General features: G+C 42.8%; 1 protein-coding gene across 1 annotated transcript in view; it reads right to left on the minus strand.

Moving 5' to 3' along the window:
- Positions 1-20,735, minus strand: part of gramd1ba (GRAM domain containing 1Ba) — a gene marked incomplete at its 5' end in the record, with an annotated part of 92,160 nt that overhangs the window by 8,601 nt on the left and 62,824 nt on the right. Inside the window, 9 exons of the mRNA XM_084177528.1 lie at positions 4-125; positions 460-606; positions 1,288-1,477; positions 2,255-2,414; positions 2,540-2,655; positions 2,834-2,914; positions 10,201-10,296; positions 10,843-10,946; positions 15,551-15,635. Of these exons, the coding sequence (XP_084033654.1) occupies positions 4-125; positions 460-606; positions 1,288-1,477; positions 2,255-2,414; positions 2,540-2,655; positions 2,834-2,914; positions 10,201-10,296; positions 10,843-10,946; positions 15,551-15,635 (1,101 nt within the window). The remainder of the gene's footprint in view (positions 1-3; positions 126-459; positions 607-1,287; positions 1,478-2,254; positions 2,415-2,539; positions 2,656-2,833; positions 2,915-10,200; positions 10,297-10,842; positions 10,947-15,550; positions 15,636-20,735) is intronic.

Here is a 20,735-nt window from a genome sequence, read left to right on the forward strand (position 1 = left end):
CACCTGAGTCTCAGTGACGGTGGCTGTCTTGGGGGCCAGGGGGTTGGTGAGGGAGACGGTGTACATGATCTCTCTGGTCTGGTTGCCTGACTCTTTCTCTTTCTTCCAGGGGTGATAGACTATGTCTAGATGAAGAGTGAAGATGGACAGAAAGATCAGTCCTTGCTCCTTTAACATTTGCCCAGGTTTTAGTCTGACACATTGAATTCTTTCAAAATGCTTCCTTCCTGCCTTCCTTCAATACTGATCTGTGCATTATTAGATAAGCGAAAGCAAGGTTTCCACTTTCCCCAATCCAGCCATGTCAGATCAGGATTTACCTCAAGGAAGGAAGGAGAGAAAAAAGATAGAAAGACACCTTTCTACAGTATTTGAACAAGGATCAGGTCCCCCCCTGTCCATTTAATCTTACTCATTAAGATCTAAAAGGTCAAACTGGTCTGGGTACTGTGGTCTCACCTGAAAAGCGTCTCTGCTCTAGGAAGTCCCTCATGAAGGTGGACTCGGTGAAGAGGATGTCGTACATCTTGTCAACGCTGAACTCGTACACCTCGTTTATGTACTGCTTCCCATTCAGATCTTCATGAAAGGCCTGCACCTCCCCTGCTGCACACACACAGAGGAAGGAGAGCAAGTGAGTGAGTGAATGAGAAAGGATGAGACGGCTGTGTGTTAATATAAATGAATAGGACAGTGACAGAGTGTGAGTGAAATAGTGAGTGTGTGTGTGTGTGTGTGTGTGTGTGTGTGTGTGTGTGTGTGTGTGTGTGTGTGTGTGTGTGTGTGTGTGTGTGTGTGTGTGTGTGTGTGTGTGAGTGAATGAGTCAGTGTGTATGCATGCATGGTGTGCGAGCGAGCGCGCGTGTATTTGTATTTATTACGGATCCCCATTACTCTTCCTGGGGTCCAGCAAAATTAAGGCAGTTATACAATTTAAAAAACATTTGCCCTCAGGCCCCTACTCCACTACCACATATCTACAACACAAAATCCATGTGTACATGTGTGTATAGTGCGTATGCTATCATGTGTGTGTATGCATGTGTCTGTGCCTATGTTTGTGTTGCTTCACAGTCCCCGCTGTTCCATAAGGTGTATTTTTATCTGTTTTTAAATCTGATTCTACTGCTTGCATCAGTTACTTGATGTGGAATAAAGTTCCATGTAGTCATGGCTCTATGTAGTACTGTGCGCCTCCCATAGTCTGCTCTGGACTTGGAGACTGTGAAGAGACCTCTTGTGGCATGTCTTGTGGTGTATGCGTGTGCATGTTTAAAAGACCCAAACCTTCGTCGTGCGTCTCGGAGGAGTCGCTGAGCTCAGTAGGGAGGTCCTCATTGTCGTTGAAGTCCAGCGAGGGCGAGGGGGCGGGACTGCTGTGACCACTGCTCCGGTTGTCCAACACCGGCAACTGGAGGGCCAGGAGTTCGCCATCAGGGAGACAAAGGGGGAAATCGTCCACGGCGGCCAAATCAAACTACAAAGGAAGAGGGGTCATGAGTGAAGGGTCAAGTCAAACCATAAACCCAGATCACTGCCCTACCTACTGCCTACATACTTGTAAAACTGAAAGCTCAGCAAGGGATAATATTTACCTTTGGTTGAAATGCCACTGGTGTGATCTTGGGAGAGCCCAGCATGGGCATGAATTTTAAGCTTGAGCCCTACCCATGCCTGCAACATTCAGGCCCTACCCTACCCAGGCCCTTCCTTTGTTAGTATCCATAAACTGCTGGTCTCTGTCCCTCGCTCCCTGCGCTGCTCCCGCTCTTCTGCTAATCTGTGTGTGAGTATCCCTAGCAACGGCTCTGTCTTGGGCTGCTCACGAGATGTGACAGAGAGCAGTTAGCTGTTAGCTAGTTACATTTCATCACTCTAAACTCAGACAAAATTCAAGGAACGTTATTATTTTCTGTGAAATAATCTCTCCTGTCGACTTGGACAATGTTCTGGTCTTATATTTAACGAGGTTGAAATTGATCTTGGTAAGATATGACCGTACTGCGCAGCAGAGCACAAGCAAATGGCTCAACTTTAAAATGTTAGAGATCAATTTAGTGATAACCGAGCCCTTCCCGTACCCTAGTTATTGATGGAAACCCAATGTATAGTGTCAGGGCCCGTCAGGCTCGGGTAGCAGAGCTCTAGTCTGGGGTGGGCTAGCTGACTAAACTGCTGACTCTAGAACAATCTAGAACGTTTTGTCTGTAGGTGATGCGAAGCAAGAATTGGTGTAATATCCAGTGGTACTCACGGGAAGGAGAGGGTCGATGGTGCCCGGGCAGGGCAGGGCGTTGTTGGGGAAGACTCTGCGGGACAACAGGGGGCTGGTGTCGCCCTTGGCGTCTGGCGTCTTGGCGAGGGTGGTAGTGTCATTGGCGTCGTTCTCCTCCACGGGCAGCTCCTCGCAGTACCTACACCACAGGGATGCGCAACAGCTGTAGGTCAAGGTTATCAGCTCAGGGAACAGTGCCAGCGCTTTACCCATGGTCATGGGGGATGGTGTGTGTGTGTGTGAGATTATGGGGTCAAAACTCACCCCATGGTGTTGAAGTCATCGTCTGGCGGCACGTAGTCCTCGTCGTCACTGGTCAGACCCAGCTCATTACCATAACACTGATGGACAAAGTGCCACAACTCTTTGGGACACAAGGGCTGAGATAGATAGAGAGATGGCGAGAGAGAGCGAGCGAGTGAACGAGATGGAGAGAGAGAAAGGAGAGAGGGAGAAAGGAGAAAGGAGAGAGGGAGAAGTGATAGAAGGGGGAAATGGTAAGCTTTGACTAAATTGGCAACAATACACAGTGAACAGTCATACATGTTACAGTCTTACCTTTTCTAGCAGAGCATTCTGCCATAGTCTGAACATCATCATGTATGTCCGATCCCTTGCGCCGAACGAGGTGAAAAAGTGCTGTGGGAAGCAAGAAAAGGTCAGGATATTACATCACCAACCTGAAAGGAAAGCCACCTGTCCGTCATAAAATGTTTTATTGTTTCAAATAGTTATGAGTATGTACACATACATTTATTTGCGCGTGTGCATATAAAGTATGTGCATGCATATGTATGTGTGTGCATTTGGTATTTTATTAGGATCTCCATTAGCGGTTGCGAAAGCAGCAGCTACTCTTCCTGGGGTCCACACAAAACATGAAACATTATATAATACAGAACATCTCAAGGACAGAACTACATACATCGAGAGCATCCTGACCGGTTGCATCACCGCCTGGTATGGCAACTGCTCGGCATCTGACCGTAAGGCACTACAGAGGGTAGTGCGTACGGCCGAGTACATCACTGGGGCCAAGCTTCCTGCCATCCTGGACCTCTATACTAGGCGGTGTCAGAGGAAGGCCCAAAAAGTGGTCAAAGAATCCAGTCATCCAAGTCATAGACTGTTCTCTTTGATACCGCACGGCAAGTGGTACCGGAGCACCAAGTCTAGGTCCAAAAGGCTCCTTAACAGCTTCTACCCCCAAGCCATAAGACTGCTGAACAATTAATCAAATGGCCACCCGGACTATTTGCATTGACCCCCCCACCCCCATCCCCCTTTGTTTTTACACTGCTGCTACTCGCTGTTTATTATCTATGCATTGTCACTTTACCCCTACCTACATGTACAAATTACCTCAATTACCTCGACTAACCTGTACCCTCGCACATTGACTCAGTACCGGAGATGATTGTGGACTACAGGAAAAAAAAGAGGACTGAGCACGCCCCCATTCTCATCGACAGGGCTGTAGTGGAACAGGTTGAGAGCTTCAAGTTTCTTGGTGTCCACATCACCAACGAACTATCATGGTCCAAACACACCAAGACAGTCGTGAAGAGGGCACGACAAAGCCTATTCCCCCTCAGGAGACTGAAAAGATTTGGCATGGGTCCTCAGATCCTCAAAAAAATTATACAGCTGCACCATCGAGAGCATCCTGACTGGTTGCATCACCGCCTGGTATGGCAACTGCTTGGCCTCCGACCGCAAGGCACTACAGAGGGTAGTGCGTACGGCCCAGTACATCACTGGGGCCAAGCTTCCTGCCATCCAGGACCTTTATACCAGGCGGTGTCAGAGGAAGGCCCTCAAAATTGTCAAAGACTCCAGCCACCCTAGTCATAGACTGTTCTCTCTGCTACCGCACGGCAAGCGGTACCGGAGTGCCAAGTCTAGGTCCAAAAGACTTCTCAGCAGCTTCTACCCCCAAGCCATAAGACTCCTGAACAGCTAATCATGGCTACCCGGACTATTTGCACTGCCCCCCCACCCCATCCTTTTTACGCTGCTGCTACTCTGTTAATTATTTATGCATAGTCACTTTAACTCTACCCACATGTACATATTACTTCAACTAGCCGGTGCCCCCGCACATTGACTCTGCACCAGTACCCCCCTGTATATATAGCCTCCCTACTGTTATTTTATTTTACTTCTGCTCTTTTTTTCTCAACACTTTTTTTGTTGTTGTTTTATTTTTACTTTTTTTGTTAAAAATAAAAGCACTGTTGTTTAAGGGCTGTAAGTAAGCATTTCACTGTAATGTCTGCACCTGTTGTATTCGGCGCATGTGACCAATAACATTTGATTTGATTTGATATATAGTCTCGTTATTGTTATTTAAACTTTAGTTTATTTAGTAAATATTTTCTTAACTCTATTTTCTTAAAACTGCATTGTTGGTTAAGGGCTTGTAAGTAAGAATTTCACAGTAAGGTCTACACCTGTTGTATTCGGCGCATGTGACAAATAACATTTTATTTTATTTTATTTCACACATAGCCTAGATACACTACATGTCCAAAAGTATGTGGACACCTGCTCGTTGAACATCTCATTCCAAAATCATGGGCATTAATATAGAGTTGGTCCTCCCTTTGCTGCTATAACAACCTCTACTCTTCTGGGAAGGCTTTCCACTAGATGTTGGAACATTGCTGCGGGGACTTGCTTCCATTCAGCCACAAGAGCATTAGTGAGTTCTGGCACTGATGTTAGGCGATTAGGACTGGCTCGCAGTCAGCGTTCCAATTTCTCCCAAAGGTGTTCGATGGGGTTGAGGTCAGGGCTCTGTGCAGGCCAGTCAAGTTCTTCCACACCGATCTCGACAAACCATTTCTGTATGGATCTCGCTTTGTGTACGGGGGCATTGTCATGCGGAAACAGGAAATGGCCTTTCCCAAACTGTTGCCACAAAGTTGGAAGCACAGAATCGTCTAGAATGTCATTGTATGCTGTAGCGTTAAGATTTCCCTTCACTGGAACTAAGGGGCCTAGCCCGAACCATGAAAAACATCCCCAGACCATTATTCCTCCTCCACCAAACTGTACAATTTGCACTATGCATTGAGGCAGGTAGCGTTCTCCTGGCATCCGCCAAACCCAGATTTATCCGTCGGACTGCCAGATGGTGAACCGTGATTCATCACTCCAGAGAACGCGTTTCCACTGCTCCAGAGTCCAATGGCGGCGAGCTTTACACCACTCCAGCCGACGCTTGGTATTGCGCATTAGGCTTGTGTGCGGCTGTTCGGTCATGGAAATCCATTTCATGAAGCTCCGAACTGTTCTTGTGCTGACGTTGCTTCCAGAGGCAGTTTGGAACTCGGTAGTGAGTATTGCAACCGAGGACAGACAATTTTTACGCGCTACGAGCTTCAGCACTCTGCAGTCTCGTTCTGTGAGCTTGTGCAGCCTACCACTTTGTGGCTGAGCCGTTGTTGCTCCTAGACGTTTCCACTTCACAATAACATCACTTACAGTTGACTGGGGCAGCTCTAGCAGGGCAGAAATTTGATGAACTGACTTGTTGGAAAGGTGGCATCCTATGACGGTGCCATGTTGAAAGTCACTGATCTCTTCAGTAAGGCCATTCTACTGCCAATGTTTGTCTATGGAGATTGCATGGCTGTATGCTTGATTTTATACACCTGTCAGCAACAGGTATGGCTGAAATAGCCGAATCCACTTATTTGACTTTTGTATATATAGTGTATCAGTACATACACACAAAATATCTAGGTCAATCTGATATGGAAGGGAGTTCCATGCAATCATGGCACTATACACTAAGTGTACAACACATTAGGAACAACTTTCCATGACACAGACTGACCAGGTGAATGCTATGATCCCTTATTGATGTCACTTGATATATCCACTTCCATCAGTGTAGATGAATGGGAGGAGACAGGTTAAAGAAGGATTTTTAAGCCATGAGACAATTGAGACATGGATTGTGTATGTGTGCCATTCAGAAGGTGAATGGGCAAGGCAAAATATTTAAGTGCCTTTGAACGGTGGTACCAGGCACACCGGTTTGAGTGTGTCAAGAACTGCAACACTGCTGGGTTTTTCATGCTCAACAGTTTTCCGTGTGTCTCAAGAATGGTCCACCACCCAAAGGACATGCAGCCAACCGTGGGAAGCATTGGAGTCAACATGGGCCAGCATCCCTGTGGAATGCTTTCAACACCTTGTATAGTCCATGCCCTGACGAATTGAGGCTGTTCTGAGGTAAAAAAAAAAAGGGGTGCAACTCAATATTAGGAAGGTTTTCCTAATGTTTTGTACACTCAGTGTATAATACTGTACATTTTCTTGAATTTGTTCTGGATTTGGGGGCTGTGAAATGACCACTGATGGCATGTCTGGTGGGGTACGTGTGTGTGCCAGAGCTGTGTGTAAGTTGACTATGCAAACTATTTGGAATTTTCAACACAGAAGTTCTTATAAAAAGAAGTCTCCTGACTTTCAGTCAAGAGAGACTGACATGCATAGTATTAATATTAGCCCTCTGATTACAGTGAAGAGCAAGATATGCCGCTCTGTTCTGCACCAGTTGCACTTTTTCTAGGTCCTTCTTTGCAGCACCTGACCATATGACTGGGCAATAATCAAGATGTTTTATTTATTTATTTATTTAACCTTTATTTAACCAGGTAAGCCAGTTGAGAACAAGTTCTCATTTACAACTGCGACCTGGCCTAGATAAAGCAAAGCAGTGCGATAAAAACAACAACACAGAGTTACATATGGGGTAAACAAAACATAAAGTCAAAAATACAACAGAAAATATATATACAGTGTGTGCAAATGTAGCAAGTTATGGAGGTAAGGCAATAAATAGGCCATAGTGCAAAATAATTACAATTTGTATTAACACTGGAATAATAGATGTGCAAGAGATCATGTGCAAATAGAGATACTGGGGTGCAAATGAGCAAAATAAATAACAATATAGGGATGAGGTAGTTGGGTGGGCTAATTTCAGATGGGCTGTGTACAGGTGCAGTGATCGGTAAGGTGCTCTGACAACTGATGCTTAAAGTTAGTGAGGGAGATAAGAGTCTCCAGCTTCAGAGATTTTTGCAATTCGTTCCAGTCATTGGCAGCAGAGAACTGGAAGGAATGGTGGCCAAAGGAGGTGTTGGCTTTGGGGATGACCAGTGAGATATACCTGCTGGAGCGCATACTACGGGTGGGTGTTGCTATGGTGACCAATGAGCTAAGATAAGGCAGGGATTTGCCTAGCAGTGATTTATAGATGGCCTGGAGCCAGTGGGTTTGACGACGAACATGTAGTGAGGACCAGCCAACAAGAGCGTACAGGTCACAGTGGTGGGTAGTGTATGGGGCTTTGGAGACAAAACGGATGGCACTGTGATAGACTACATCCAATTTGCTGAGTAGAGTGTTGGAGGCTATTTTGTAAATGACATCGCCGAAGTCAAGGATCGGTAGGATAGTCAGTTTTACGAGGGCATGTTTGGCAGCATGAGTGAAGGAGGCTTTGTTGCGAAATAGGAAGCCGATTCTGGATTTAACTTTGGATTGGAGATTCTTAATGTGAGTCTGGAAGGAGAGTTTACAGTCTAACCAGACACCTAGGTATTTGTAGTTGTCCACATACTCTAGGTCAGACCCGTTGAGAGTAGTGATTCTAGTCGGATGGGCGGGTGCCAGCAGCGTTCGATTGAAGAGCATGCATTTAGTTTTACTAGTGTTTAAGAGCAGTTGGAGGCTACTGAAGGAGTGTTGTATGGCATTGAAGCTCGTTTGGAGGTTTGTTAACACAGTGTCCAATGAAGGGCCAGATGTATACAAAATGGTGTCGTCTGCGTAGAGGTGGATCTGAGAGTCACCAGCAGCAAGAGCGACATCATTGATATACACGGAGAAAAGAGTCGGCCCAAGAATTGAACCCTGTGGCACCCCCATAGAGACTGCCATAGGTCCAGACAACAGGCCCTCCGATTTGACACATTGAACTCTATCTGAGAAGTAGTTGGTGAACCAGGCGAGGCAGTCATTTGAGAAACCAAGGCTATTTAGTCTGCCAATAATAATAATAATAATAATAATAATAATAATAATAATAATAAGCCATTTAGCAGACGCTTTTATCCAAAGCGACTTACAGTCATGCGTGCATACATTTTTGTGTATGGGTGGTCCCGGGGATCGAACCCACTACCTTGGCGTTACAAGCGCCGTGCTCTACCAGCTGAGCTACAGAGGACCACAATAAGAATGCGGTGGTTGACAGAGTCGAAAGCCTTGGCCAGGTCGATGAAGACGGCTGCACAGTACTGTCTATTATCGATCGCGGTTATAATATCGTTTAGGACCTTGAGCGTGGCTGAAGTGCACCCATGACCAGCTCGGAAACCGGATTGCATAGCGGAGAAGGTACGGTGGGATTCGAAATGGTCGGTGATCTGTTTCTTAACTTGGCTTTCAAAAGCTTTCGAAAGGCAGGGCAGGATGGATATAGGTCTGTAACAGTTTGGATCTAGAGTGTCACCCCCTTTGAAGAGGGGGATGACCGCGGCAGCTTTCCAATCTCTGGGGATCTCAGACGTTACGAAAGAGAGGTTGAACAGGCTAGTAATAGGGGCTGCGACAATTTCGGCGGCTAGTTTTAGAAAGAAAGGGTCCAGATTGTCTAGCCCAGCTGATTTATAGGGGTCCAGATTGTGCAGCTCTTTCAGAACATCAGCTGTCGGAATTTTTGTGAAGGAGAAGCGGGGGGGGGGGCATGGGCAAGTTGCAGCGGAGGATGCAGAGTTGGTGGCCGGGGTAGTGGTAGCCAGGTGGAACGCATGGCCAGCCGTAGCAAAATGCTTGTTGAAATTCTCTATTATTGTAGATTTATCGGTGGTGATAGTGTTTCCTAGCCTCAGTGCAGTGGGCAGCTGGGAGGAAGTGCTCTTATTCTTCATGGACTTTACAGTGTCCCAAAACTTTTTGGAGTTAGTGCTACAGGATGCAAATTTCTGTTTGAAAAAGTTAGCCTTTGCTTTCCTAACTGCTTGTGTATATTGGTTCCTAACTTCCCTGAAAAGTTGCATATCGCGGGTATAAGATAAGATAGAATTAGAGCCTGCAGGACTTGCTTTGTGGAGTGTGGTGTCAAAAATCTCTATCACGGACAGACCTCTCCCAATCTTTACAACCACTGAATGAATATGTTTTGACCATGACAGTTTACATTCCAAAGTAACACCAAGTAATTTAGTCTCCTCAACTTGCTCAATAGCCACATTATTCATTATCAGATTCAGCTGAGGTCTAGAACTTAGGGAATGATTTGTACCAAATACAATGCTCTTAGTTTAACATTAGAGATGCTTCCATTAAAGAAAACCCTCTGTGTTCTATTAGATAGCTGTGAATCCACGATATGGCAGGTTGAAAATGTTTAAAAGCCATAACACATATGTTTTTTTAACAACAGGTTATGGTCAATAATAGCCAAGGCTGCACTGAAATCTAACTGTACAGCTTCCAATCTTCTTCTTATCAATTTCTTTCAACCAATCAGTCATTTGTGTCAGTGCAGTACATTTTGATACCCTTCTCTATAAGCGTGCTGAAAGTCTTTTGTTAATTTGTTTAGAGAGAAATAGCATTGTATCAGGTCAAACACTTTTTTTTTTGTTTCTTTTTTTTGTTGACTTTTTATTTTTATTTTTTACATTTGCTAAGAGTTGGCAGCAAGCTGATTGGTAAACTGTTAGAACCAGTAAAGGGTGCTTTACCATTCTTGGGTAGTGGAATGACTTTGGCTTCCTTCCAGGTCTGAGGACAAATTTTTTCTCCAGACTCAGATAAAAAAAACATGACAAATAGGAGTGGCAATTGTCCATGCCTGTGTATATGTGCATGCATGTGTGTGTGTGTCCAGTGCTGACCTTGTCATTGTCAGTACACAGCTGGATGGCGTTGGGAATGAGGCGGGCCGTCTTCTCCTTGGTCATGCTGCAGATATCCTTCAGTCGGACTGTCAGCTAGAGAGAGTGGAAGAGAGTGAAACTGTAAGACTACAGATAACAGGACTCCTGAAAAGCCTAGAACTACTGCAAATGAAAGCTGTTATTATTGAAGCTACAGTCTGCGATTGGAAAAACAACAGAATGGGGTCCTCAACAAGACTTGTTTTGGTATACAGCTGAGGGAAACATAACACTACTCAAATTGATAGACAGCACTCTAGATGCAAGTAATTGGCATCAGATTGTTTGGTATTAACCATATTTTGAAGACATACATTGTTTGTTTACATTCCTGTTGCTTGTTAACATGAAATAATAAAACCTTATATTTTGGGTTATGATAAGACATATGATTTTACAGATTCACAACTCCTAAACTGCAGCTTTAATACTGCAGTCTATGGAACAAACCAAGCAAACTAGTTTAATTTTAAGTCAAATACCTTCTATTAAGAGAACATAGATAGCCTATACATAAGTATGAGGGTAATTTGGGACATTGTGCATTAAGGGACAGAGGAGCCCAGTGTAGAGAATGGTAAAGGAAACTAAAGTCCGTACCAGCGTTTCCCAGCGGAAGATGTTGCTATAGAAACAAATCCAGTTTTCTGAGACATAGAGGCGCCCCTGCAGCAGGATATCTCTTTGCAGGGCACAGGAGTAGTCTGCCACACAGGGTCAAAGGTCATCGGGTTATTAAAGGTCATGGGGTTATAAGAAGTCATGGCTCTACCAATAAATATAAAACATCTGCAGATCAAATACATCTATCCAGTCTAATTATGCTAGCATGCCAACTCCTTGTCACTCATTATCATGCCAAATAGTCTGGCCTCATTAAGGATAGAATGTATGAGCACAAACAGATCTGGGACAAGGCTGCATCTATGTGCATTTGAGCTTCAAAACAGCTCCCATTGCAGAAAAGCCACCTGAGCGTATGAATCAAAACCTGGGGCCTGTTCAGGGTGTGTGAAACGTTTTAGAACGTTCAGAAATTTGGGGAATCGTAAGTGACTAGTTTCATCTAGTTTTTAATCTTGTTATTGATACTGTGTCTTGTTTTGAGGTGTTTTTACTGATTTGATGTCAATGCTAATATGGCACAAATTCGCTAGCTAGCCAACCAACAACTGTAATGATGTATTCGAGAGACAACAAGTGCTCATTGTGCAAATGTATTTATGTTTTCAATAAACATTGGAGACAAAATATAGTTTACATGTTGTCAACAATCTAAGCCAACCCCGTCTGTTTTGTCCCATAGTTGTGCAGGCATCGGTTTTGTTGCTAAACAACCAACCCGTTTATCGAATAGGGACTCTACAAATATTTTACAGGACACCTGGAGATTTGTATTCCCAACTACAATAGACTACACCTTTTTTTCTCAAAGTAAGAAAAGCTATTCAAGAATTGACTACATTTTTATTTCCAAAAATGCACAACAATATACTGGGTTCTAAAATCCATAAAATAGTGATATCGGATCATTCTCATGAATCATGCTTAATTACACCAACAGAAAATACACTTAGTGACAGAATATAGAGAATGAACCGAGCCAATCTTCAAGACCCGAAATGTATTATGTAAATGAAAAAATAAACACCTTTACCATTACAAATGTAGAAAGAGGACAGAGAAAAGCCGATCCCTGACATAATTTGGGATGCTTTTAAGGTGTACAATGATAATCTCATACCCGGCAAAAGTTAAATCAGAGTAAATTTTTTTAATAAAATCACTATCTTAGAAAAAGCCCATAAAAAACCTTTACAAAGTAAAGAAGAACATACAATTTCAGAACTATTTTACTTTTGAAGATAGCCAACAACTACAAGTTAAACTAAAATAAAGCATACTATTTAATGGCAAAAAAACTGGTAAACACCTCGCAGCCCTCAAAATGAATACACGCCAAACAAGTTATAATTTTTTAAGTTAAGTATACAAATGCTTTAATTAGAAACAACAATGCTATTAATAACAATTATAAAAGCTTCTATCAAAATCTATATAAATAAGAATTAAATAACAGCTGGACTGATTCTACAGCTGTCTTGGACTCAATAACCATAAAGCAACTATCAGCAAAAGGAACTCACCCAAAAAGAAATATTAGACACCGTTAAAACATTTGCTCAGAGAAAAGCACCAGGGATGGACGGCTTTCCCATATAATTTTATTTGATATTCTGGGACAAAGTAGCACCCCTATTTACGCAAATGACAAACACACATGCCACTCATTTGAGTGCTTCTGAGTTCCATGTATCAAACAGTTATTTCAGTAAAATCAGGAAAATCTGGAGAGTCCCCAGCAGATTACAGACCGATAAGTTTAATAAATTGACAATAAAATAACAAAACTCATAAGCAACAGAATGGCAAAAGTATTACCAGACTTGATACATACTGTATGAATAAATAAATAAAAAAGAGACACTTACAAACAAATACAAGAACATGTTTTAGTATAATACAATCCGCTAAAAAACAACATGTACATTTATCAATAATGTCTGTTGATGCCGAAAAGGCTTTTGACCATCTTGAGTGGTCTTTTCTATTGAAAACTTTGGAAGCATTCAACTTTCCAGATGAAATAATAAATGTCATAAAAAATATTATATAAATATCCTAAAGCAAAGATATACACAAATAATACATTATCTGATGAAATTGCTTTAGAAAGGGGTACGAGACAGGGATGTCCTCTCTCCCCCCTCCTGTTTGTAGTGGCAATTGAACCGCTTGCAGAAAGAATTAGACAGGACCCAAATGTAACAGGTATCAGTATTGGTAAACATGAATATAAACTAAAGTTATTTGCAGACTATCTCCTGATATACCTGACTAATATTGAAAACTCAATGCCCCCCTTGGTAAAAAATATTTTCGGAATAATATAAAATCTCAGGATATACATTTAACCTGAAATAAATGGCAATAGGAAAAAGAATAACTCATGATCTACAGCAATACTTTAAGTGGTCCACAAAAAATATGAAATACTTAAGATGCTTAATAAGTGACAACAAACAAACAAAATATAAAGATAACTTTATCCCATTACTCAACAACATGAAAGTAGATATAATTAAATGGAATAATCTCCCCATCAATCTTACAGGTAGAATAAACCTCTTTAGAATGGCATGGCTCCCAAACGTTTTATATTTATTTCCGGTAATACCAATTACCCCACCGAAGACATTCTTTAATAAAGTATACTCGGCCATAACAGACTTCATATGGGCAAATAAAACTCATAGAATAAATAGGAACATTTTACATGTCCCTAAATCTAAAGGTGTTTTTAAACTTCCAGATTTGGAATTGTATCAACTCGCCACACAAGGCATACAGTACCAGTCAAAAGTTTGGACACACCTACTCATTCAAGGGTTTTTCTTTATTTTTCCTGTTTTCTACATTGTAGAATAATACTGAAGGCATCACAACTATGAAATAACACATATGGAATCATGTAGTAACTAAAAAAGTGTTAAACAAATCAAAGTATATTTTAGATTTTAGATTCTTCAAAGTAGCCACCCTTTGCCTTGAGAAACAGTTACATCATAGCGCTTGATGGTTTTTGCGACTGCACTTGAAGAAACTTAGAAAGTTCTTGACATTTTCCGGATTGACTGACCTTCATGTCTTAAAGTAATGATGGACTGTCGTTTCTCTTTGCTTATTTGAGCTGTTCTTGCCATAATATGGACTTGGTCTTTTACCAACTAGGGTTATCTTCTGTATACCAACCCTACCTTGTCACAACAAAACTGATTGGCTCAAACACATTAAGGAGGAAAGAAATTTCACAAATTAACTTTTAACAAGGCACACCTGTTAATTGAAATGCATTCCAGGTGACTACCTCATGAAGCTGGTTGAGAGAATGCTAAGAGTGTGCAAAGCTGTCATCAAGGCAAAGGGTGGCTACTTTGAAAAATCTCAAATATATAATATATTTTGATTTTTTAAACACTTTTTTGGTTACTACATGATTCCATGTGTGTTATTTCATAGGTTTGATGTCTTCACTATTATTCTACAATGTAGAAAATAGTAAAAATAAAGAAAAACCCTGGAATGAGTAGGTGTGTCCAAACTTTTGACTGGTAGTGTATATTGTTAAATTCACTAAAGATTTGCCCAAGATGGAGGGAGTGTTGGAACATAACAAACAAAATGACAGTTAACCAAAATGTAAGCTTAATCCAGTATAAATGTATGTATAGAATTTATTATACAAGAGACAAAATTCACAAATTCTACAGCACGAAGGCAGAGTCATGTCATAAGTATAAAACTAACTAAGACTCAATAATCCATGCCTTCTGGGAGTGCTATAAAGTCCAAAAGTTATAGGCGGAGTTAGAATGTTGGCTGCCAGAAGTTTTACAATGTAAATGTACTTTTAATCCGTCTATCTGCATATTTCAAGACATGGCATATGAGGGTGTGGTGAGATACCCAAAGGGGTGGACCATACTTTTCTCGTCAGTGATTTTGAAAAAACGTCTACATAAAAACTGGAAATCAAATGATCCCCCATCACTACGACAGTGGACGAATCAAATGTATTATTATTTAAATATTGAAAAGGTGTGGGCTACGGAGAAAAATAGAACAGTGCAATTTGAGGCCATATGGCATGCTACAAGCACTGGAAAGTTCCAGGGGATGAAGGGTGAGGGGGAGTATGGTTGTGAGACATACGTGACGTGTATGGTTGCAGTGGGAACATGTGGGTCTGAGCAGGTGTGATGTCACTGATGTTTGTTGAAATGTGTCTTTATTGTCTTTTGTTTATGTGCGGTTGTTATTGTTTGAGATTATTTTTTAAATACAAATAAATTCATACTAAAATAATAGGGATTTGCATTAGCTCAACTGGTTCCATTTCTATCTGCAACGTTCTAAATGTCTCACATCACTGAATACACTTGTGGTAACATGGCACAGTAAGTCACTCCTAACTCAGTTTGTCATGCCTTGCAGACATCAAAAGAAGTCGAGGGAGATGAAGATTTCAAATAATTTTAAAGATCTGTACTATTGAGGACACAGAAAAGAAAAGCCAGGTCATGTTAAGCGGGGAGAAAACACTTGAAACAGGGAGTCACTGTCTGAATTTAGGAAAACAGACTTTCTTGCTCCGTTGCAATATGTTTTTGCTACGGTGTGCCCTGCTGAACACCACCCAGGTGTTGAAGAATAAATATGAATACATTGATCCTTCCATCTTACTCACCCACGATGAGACGTTCTGAGTCAGGTAGCTGCTTGAAGAGTTTTCTAAAGTCCTCATTGCGTTGCTTATACGTGGGACTCAATACCTGTAGCGGGGAGAGAGGGATAACATACAACACTGAGAGAGAGCGAGAGAACCCATTTACACAAAAGTAGTCTACTCATTAACGTAAATACACATATAATTTTTTTTATATACGCACACAAGTGTAATGCCCCCACTGACAGCAATAAACAGACATGGAACTAATTTACTTCTGCGTAACATGGTTGTGCCCAGTTTTTTCTGAAAACGGTAATAGACATGACCCAATATATATATTTTTTTCACAGTTACATTTACATTTTAGTAATTTAGTAGACACTCTTATCCAGTGCGATTTACAGGAGAAATTAGGGTTAAGTGCCTTGCTCATGGGCACAGACAGATTTTCCACCTAGTCGGCTTGGGGATTCCAACCAGCGACCTTTCGGTTACTGGCACAACGCTCTTAACCGCTAAGCTACCTGCCAACCCCATTCAGGGAAGTTATCTGACCATGGCTACTGCATGCATTGAATCAAACCCTGTGTGTCTCTTTTCTTTCTCTACAGATTGTCAGAGCCTGAAATCACCTAGAAGCTCCAATCACAAACTAGAACACTCTAAAATATGCTAAACAGTCCATGCTGATGCTAATAATACTTCAACTGGAGTTCCCCTTTCTTTCTCTCCTTCACATTCAGATAAACACATTTCCTTCTAGAAGGCCAGAGAAAGAGAAACTGCTCTTATCGGCAGTGCTGCTGACCACAGCCAGTCCGCCTGTCTCTCCACACAAACACTGCATTCTTTATCCTGAAAAGGGAGGGAATGCAGCCAATTAGCCCTCAGTGTGGTGGTGATGGTGGTAGACTTGACACTAACATTGCCTTGGGTCATTCTAACCAGCCCAGTGCACTGCAACGGAAGAGCCTATGGGTCTACCCATAGAGTTGGATAGAGGGTACCACTACTTTAAAATGGAGATTGGTGCTGGCCTCAATGGCGCTGGCCATGCTGTCACAGAAGAGGCCTTTACAGATATAGGAGATGAGCTCTTTAGTACATCTCTATAGGTCTACCCTATGAGAATCTTCAAGATCCACTCCACTCGCTGTCCAGTCTACCCTCAGCACCAGTTCTGTGTCAACCCCCAAAAATGTGCAAGACAATGACCACGACCACAAGTTTACCGCAAGTCACTTTGCAGCACAGCACAAACATATCATATACTACTTTCAAAGCCGATTATCAACTTGGGATTTTCAAACTGTAACCCTCACCCACTCATCCCCCCACACCTGTCTCTACCCCAGCCCCAGAGAGGGTGACTTACTGCTGGGACCATCTCTGACTCCCAGTCCCAGGTCTCCCAGTGGGCCTGGGCATCTTCATCGTGTGGCTGTGGCTGGGGGATAGACTCCCAGTCAGACAGAGATGCCCGGTCTGTCTCAGTGTCCATGCTGACTGCAATGTCCGCTCCCTCCCTCGCTCTCTTTTTCTTTCACGCTTTCCTCAGGTGGAAGGTGTGAGCAGGGTCTCTAAGCCTGGAGAGTGGTCTGGTGCTGGTCTGGTATTCCCCATTTGTCGTTGAAGGAATGGAATTCCTCTCTGTCTAAGAGCCAAGCGTTGTTTAGCCCTGGCTCCTCTTCCACACAGCGCCTAGGCTGCAGTTGACCTGCAGTAACCTCAGCCCTCAGGGGACTGGTCATTTGTCATAAGCTCCTCCCTCTCTCCTCGGCAGAACTAACACAGACATTCTCTGAACCTTCCCAAAGAGCCTGGGGAGACAGAGATATCTGGAACGATATCTGAAAGGTTTCTCTACTATCACACACACCAGTATTCCTATTTATACTGAGATGTTACGAATGTAACCTCTGGTGACCAGTGGCACGTGGGGGGACATTCCTTCCTCCTGCTAAAAGTCCAGGCTCGGAGATAGCGAGAACTCCAGATGACAGCCTGTGTCAATGATTACTCTGGTAAATCCATAGAGTACAGTTAGGCATGTGTCCCCAATGTAAACTGAGAAACTGGGTGGAGGGCGGGAGGAAATATCCATTTACACTCAGGACAGCAGGAGCCCCCTTCTTCTGGAATGGAAATGTCCGTCCCCCTGTTCCTGTTTTTGAGAAAGAGTTGATCCCCCTTGTAAGTCTTAAGAGGCCAGTTGGGCCAGGTGCACTGGTTGGTCCGGGTTAAGAAGGTTAAGACATGGGATAGACACAGAACAAGCCTCCAGTCAGTTAAAGCCTCCAGAAAATGCAAAGATGCTTTGCAGTCTGTAATCGACAGAAAAAGTTGGTTTAAAACAATCCTCTTCACATGGAGTTTAGAGGCCACTTATACATCAAGGATAGAGAAGCCTAGAGAGTTAAGGCACTGCAGTCACCCCCAAAGTCATTTCAGATAGTGATACCTCCAAAGGTGCTGCAGAAGGGCATGGTCTCCTCAAATGATTTCTCAAAGCAATATATATATATGTATCCCAACACACACAATCCACATGGAGGGAAAAAAGTATATATTTCTGCACTAACACACAGAAACCATATAAGCCCAGCTCCAGCAGTCTCAAAGTCCAACTGAGAAATACAAATATAATCCCAAACAAAAAGAGCAGTTCTCTCTCCAATGTTTGAAAATGGACACACACAAAGTCTTTGTCCTCAGTGAGGCAGTAGAAAACAGAACAATCCACTTGGGCAGTCTGGGATGCTTTAGCTTGTCCAGTGAAGAGCCAGTTACTCATTAATAAAAGTGGTGAAAAGTGCGGAACCCCTGTGACTGACCAAAAATGACCATTGCAAACCACAACTCAGTCTCTCTCTCCCCCTCTCCCCCTCTCTCTCCCTCCCTCCCTCCATCTCTCCCTCTCTCCCTCCCTCCCTCCCTCCCAGTGGGACTGGGGGGGTGTAGAGGGATACTTGAGTGCAGCAGAAGTGGATGTGTGTGCCTGCTTGTATGTTTTTAAGGCTATAAATCCCCTCTAAAAACCCTCTCTCCTTCTCTCTCTCCCCCTCCCTCCCTCTCAGCCTGTCAGGAAGCCAATGGTGGCCCAACACAACAACACAGTTTAGAGAACCAATCATTCTTCTTTGAAAAAGCCCTTTCTTTGCCGCCTCAATGAACGGACTTGACTTCTATGGTTCTCTATGTGAAGACCCTGAGGATACACTGTATCCACATGTCATGTATCCACGTGTGTGTTGTGTGTGTGTCCATCCTGAAGTCCTGACGAACCACAAAGGCTTTTCTTATGATACCCGCTGTGAATTTAGTAACCCAACTGCTGCTTCCTATCCTAGACTATGGTGACATCATCTATCAAAACACAACCAAGACCTTACTTTGTGAATTAGATGTAATTCATAACAATCTTTCCAGATGCATTCTTGGATGCCATTATAAGACATCATTGCACAATGTATGAATATCTAAATGGGCTGTCACTCCCAAACAGAAGACAACTGCATTGGTACAAATTTATTTGTAAATGTATCAACTGTATATATTAAGGAACACCTAACTTTACAAGACTCACACTACTCCTTTCGACAACAGCAGCAATTACAAATTCCAAGGCTACATTATGAGGTTGGAGTAAGATCCCATTGTGTGTGTGTCATATGGTGTAAACATTGTAGCATGGCCAAGGACAACGCCCAAGCCAGATCTCGCTCTTCTTCTCCCTCTATCTCAGGACATGGGGTGAATGAACTCCTGATTTTGGGTTATGGGCATGGGTGGCCCTTACACTCATACCAGAAAGGTGATTCACACAGCTACACTGCCCTCCCAACCCCCCTCCTGCATCCCATCCTGGCTCTCCCCCTCCACCCTCGTCTCCCCCTACACAAACATCTGTCTGAGAATTCACAGTCTCTCTCTGACATTACCCAAAGGAACCAGGGATGTGTTCATTACGACACACTGTAGCAAAACGTTTTGCAACAGAAAACAAAAAGGAGTGTGTCTTATTTGACAAGTTGAAGTAGTACCTACACATTTCATTCTGTTTTAAAATGTTTTCTCACTACTGAATATGGATTTCAGCCTTTATATCTGTGTCACTGGGTGCATTAGGGGTGACTCATATCCTCTCCCCTCTAACCTTTTCCCAATCTTAAGACTGCCAATGATAGATTGTTTGAAGTCAAGATCCATTGCAGAGCATAGAACATTTGGGTTTTCCCACTATGCACCTGGAACAACAGGTTCTAAGGTGTGTAAACAACCCTATGATAGACGGACAACCATAGTCGACTGTAGCCTGTCTATTGACTGGAAGTATTAGGGCTATCATGCCGTGAAACTGCACGTTCCTATTTAGACCCTGTATCTTTCCTTTCTCTCTCTGTGTGGAGAGGTCTGTTTGTAACCTATCCAAACAGCCTGTAAACACTAAACACAAGACGTTGTGGACCCAGGAAGAGTAGCTGAACATCTTCTGGAACAGCTAACAGGGATCCTAGTAAAGAAACAAATAAACAAGACCTAAAACGGTTTTTCAGCTGCTCAGTCATATGGTGGTTTATGTTTTGCAGGCCACTACAAACCGTTAGGTTCAGAAACACCTCATCTGTATCTAGTTAGGCATGACCTGTCATACTGTCGTCAATCACTGGTGTCCAGTTAGGCTGGACTTAGACTCCACTATAAGGGCACTCTGTAGTGGCTCAGCAAAGTTCTGCTTTGTGACTTCACTGCACACCACATGGAGGGCTCTGCACAGATATTTCGGTGTATGCCAGATTCTGTAACTTTACTCAAGCGTCAGTGATGTTTTGATAAGGAGAACGCTTGGTGGAGTGTAAAACTAGTCTTACTTAACCACCAAAGGGTAGCCCAAATATTAGGTACAGATGTAGTCTACCATGTGTGTTCAATGGACACCTAAAAACAGTGTCCCTAATTCACACTTCCTGTTGATATTCAGAAACAGGTGCATCTCACTACTCACGACTCACTATCTGCACCACCAATAACTACATCTGGCACACTTTAACGCAACTGAAAACAGAAATAAGCATTTCCTATTGGACAAATCCATAGTCAGATGAAAAAACAAATATATTATTGGTGCCTAATGAACACGACCTATACCACTAGAGTGAGTACATGAGAATTAAAATGCACAGTCATGTTCATATACAGTGGG

The sequence above is a fragment of the Coregonus lavaretus genome, assembly GCF_964263955.1.
Source record: "Coregonus lavaretus genome assembly, chromosome: 15".
Taxonomy (NCBI): Eukaryota; Metazoa; Chordata; class Actinopteri; order Salmoniformes; family Salmonidae; genus Coregonus; species Coregonus lavaretus.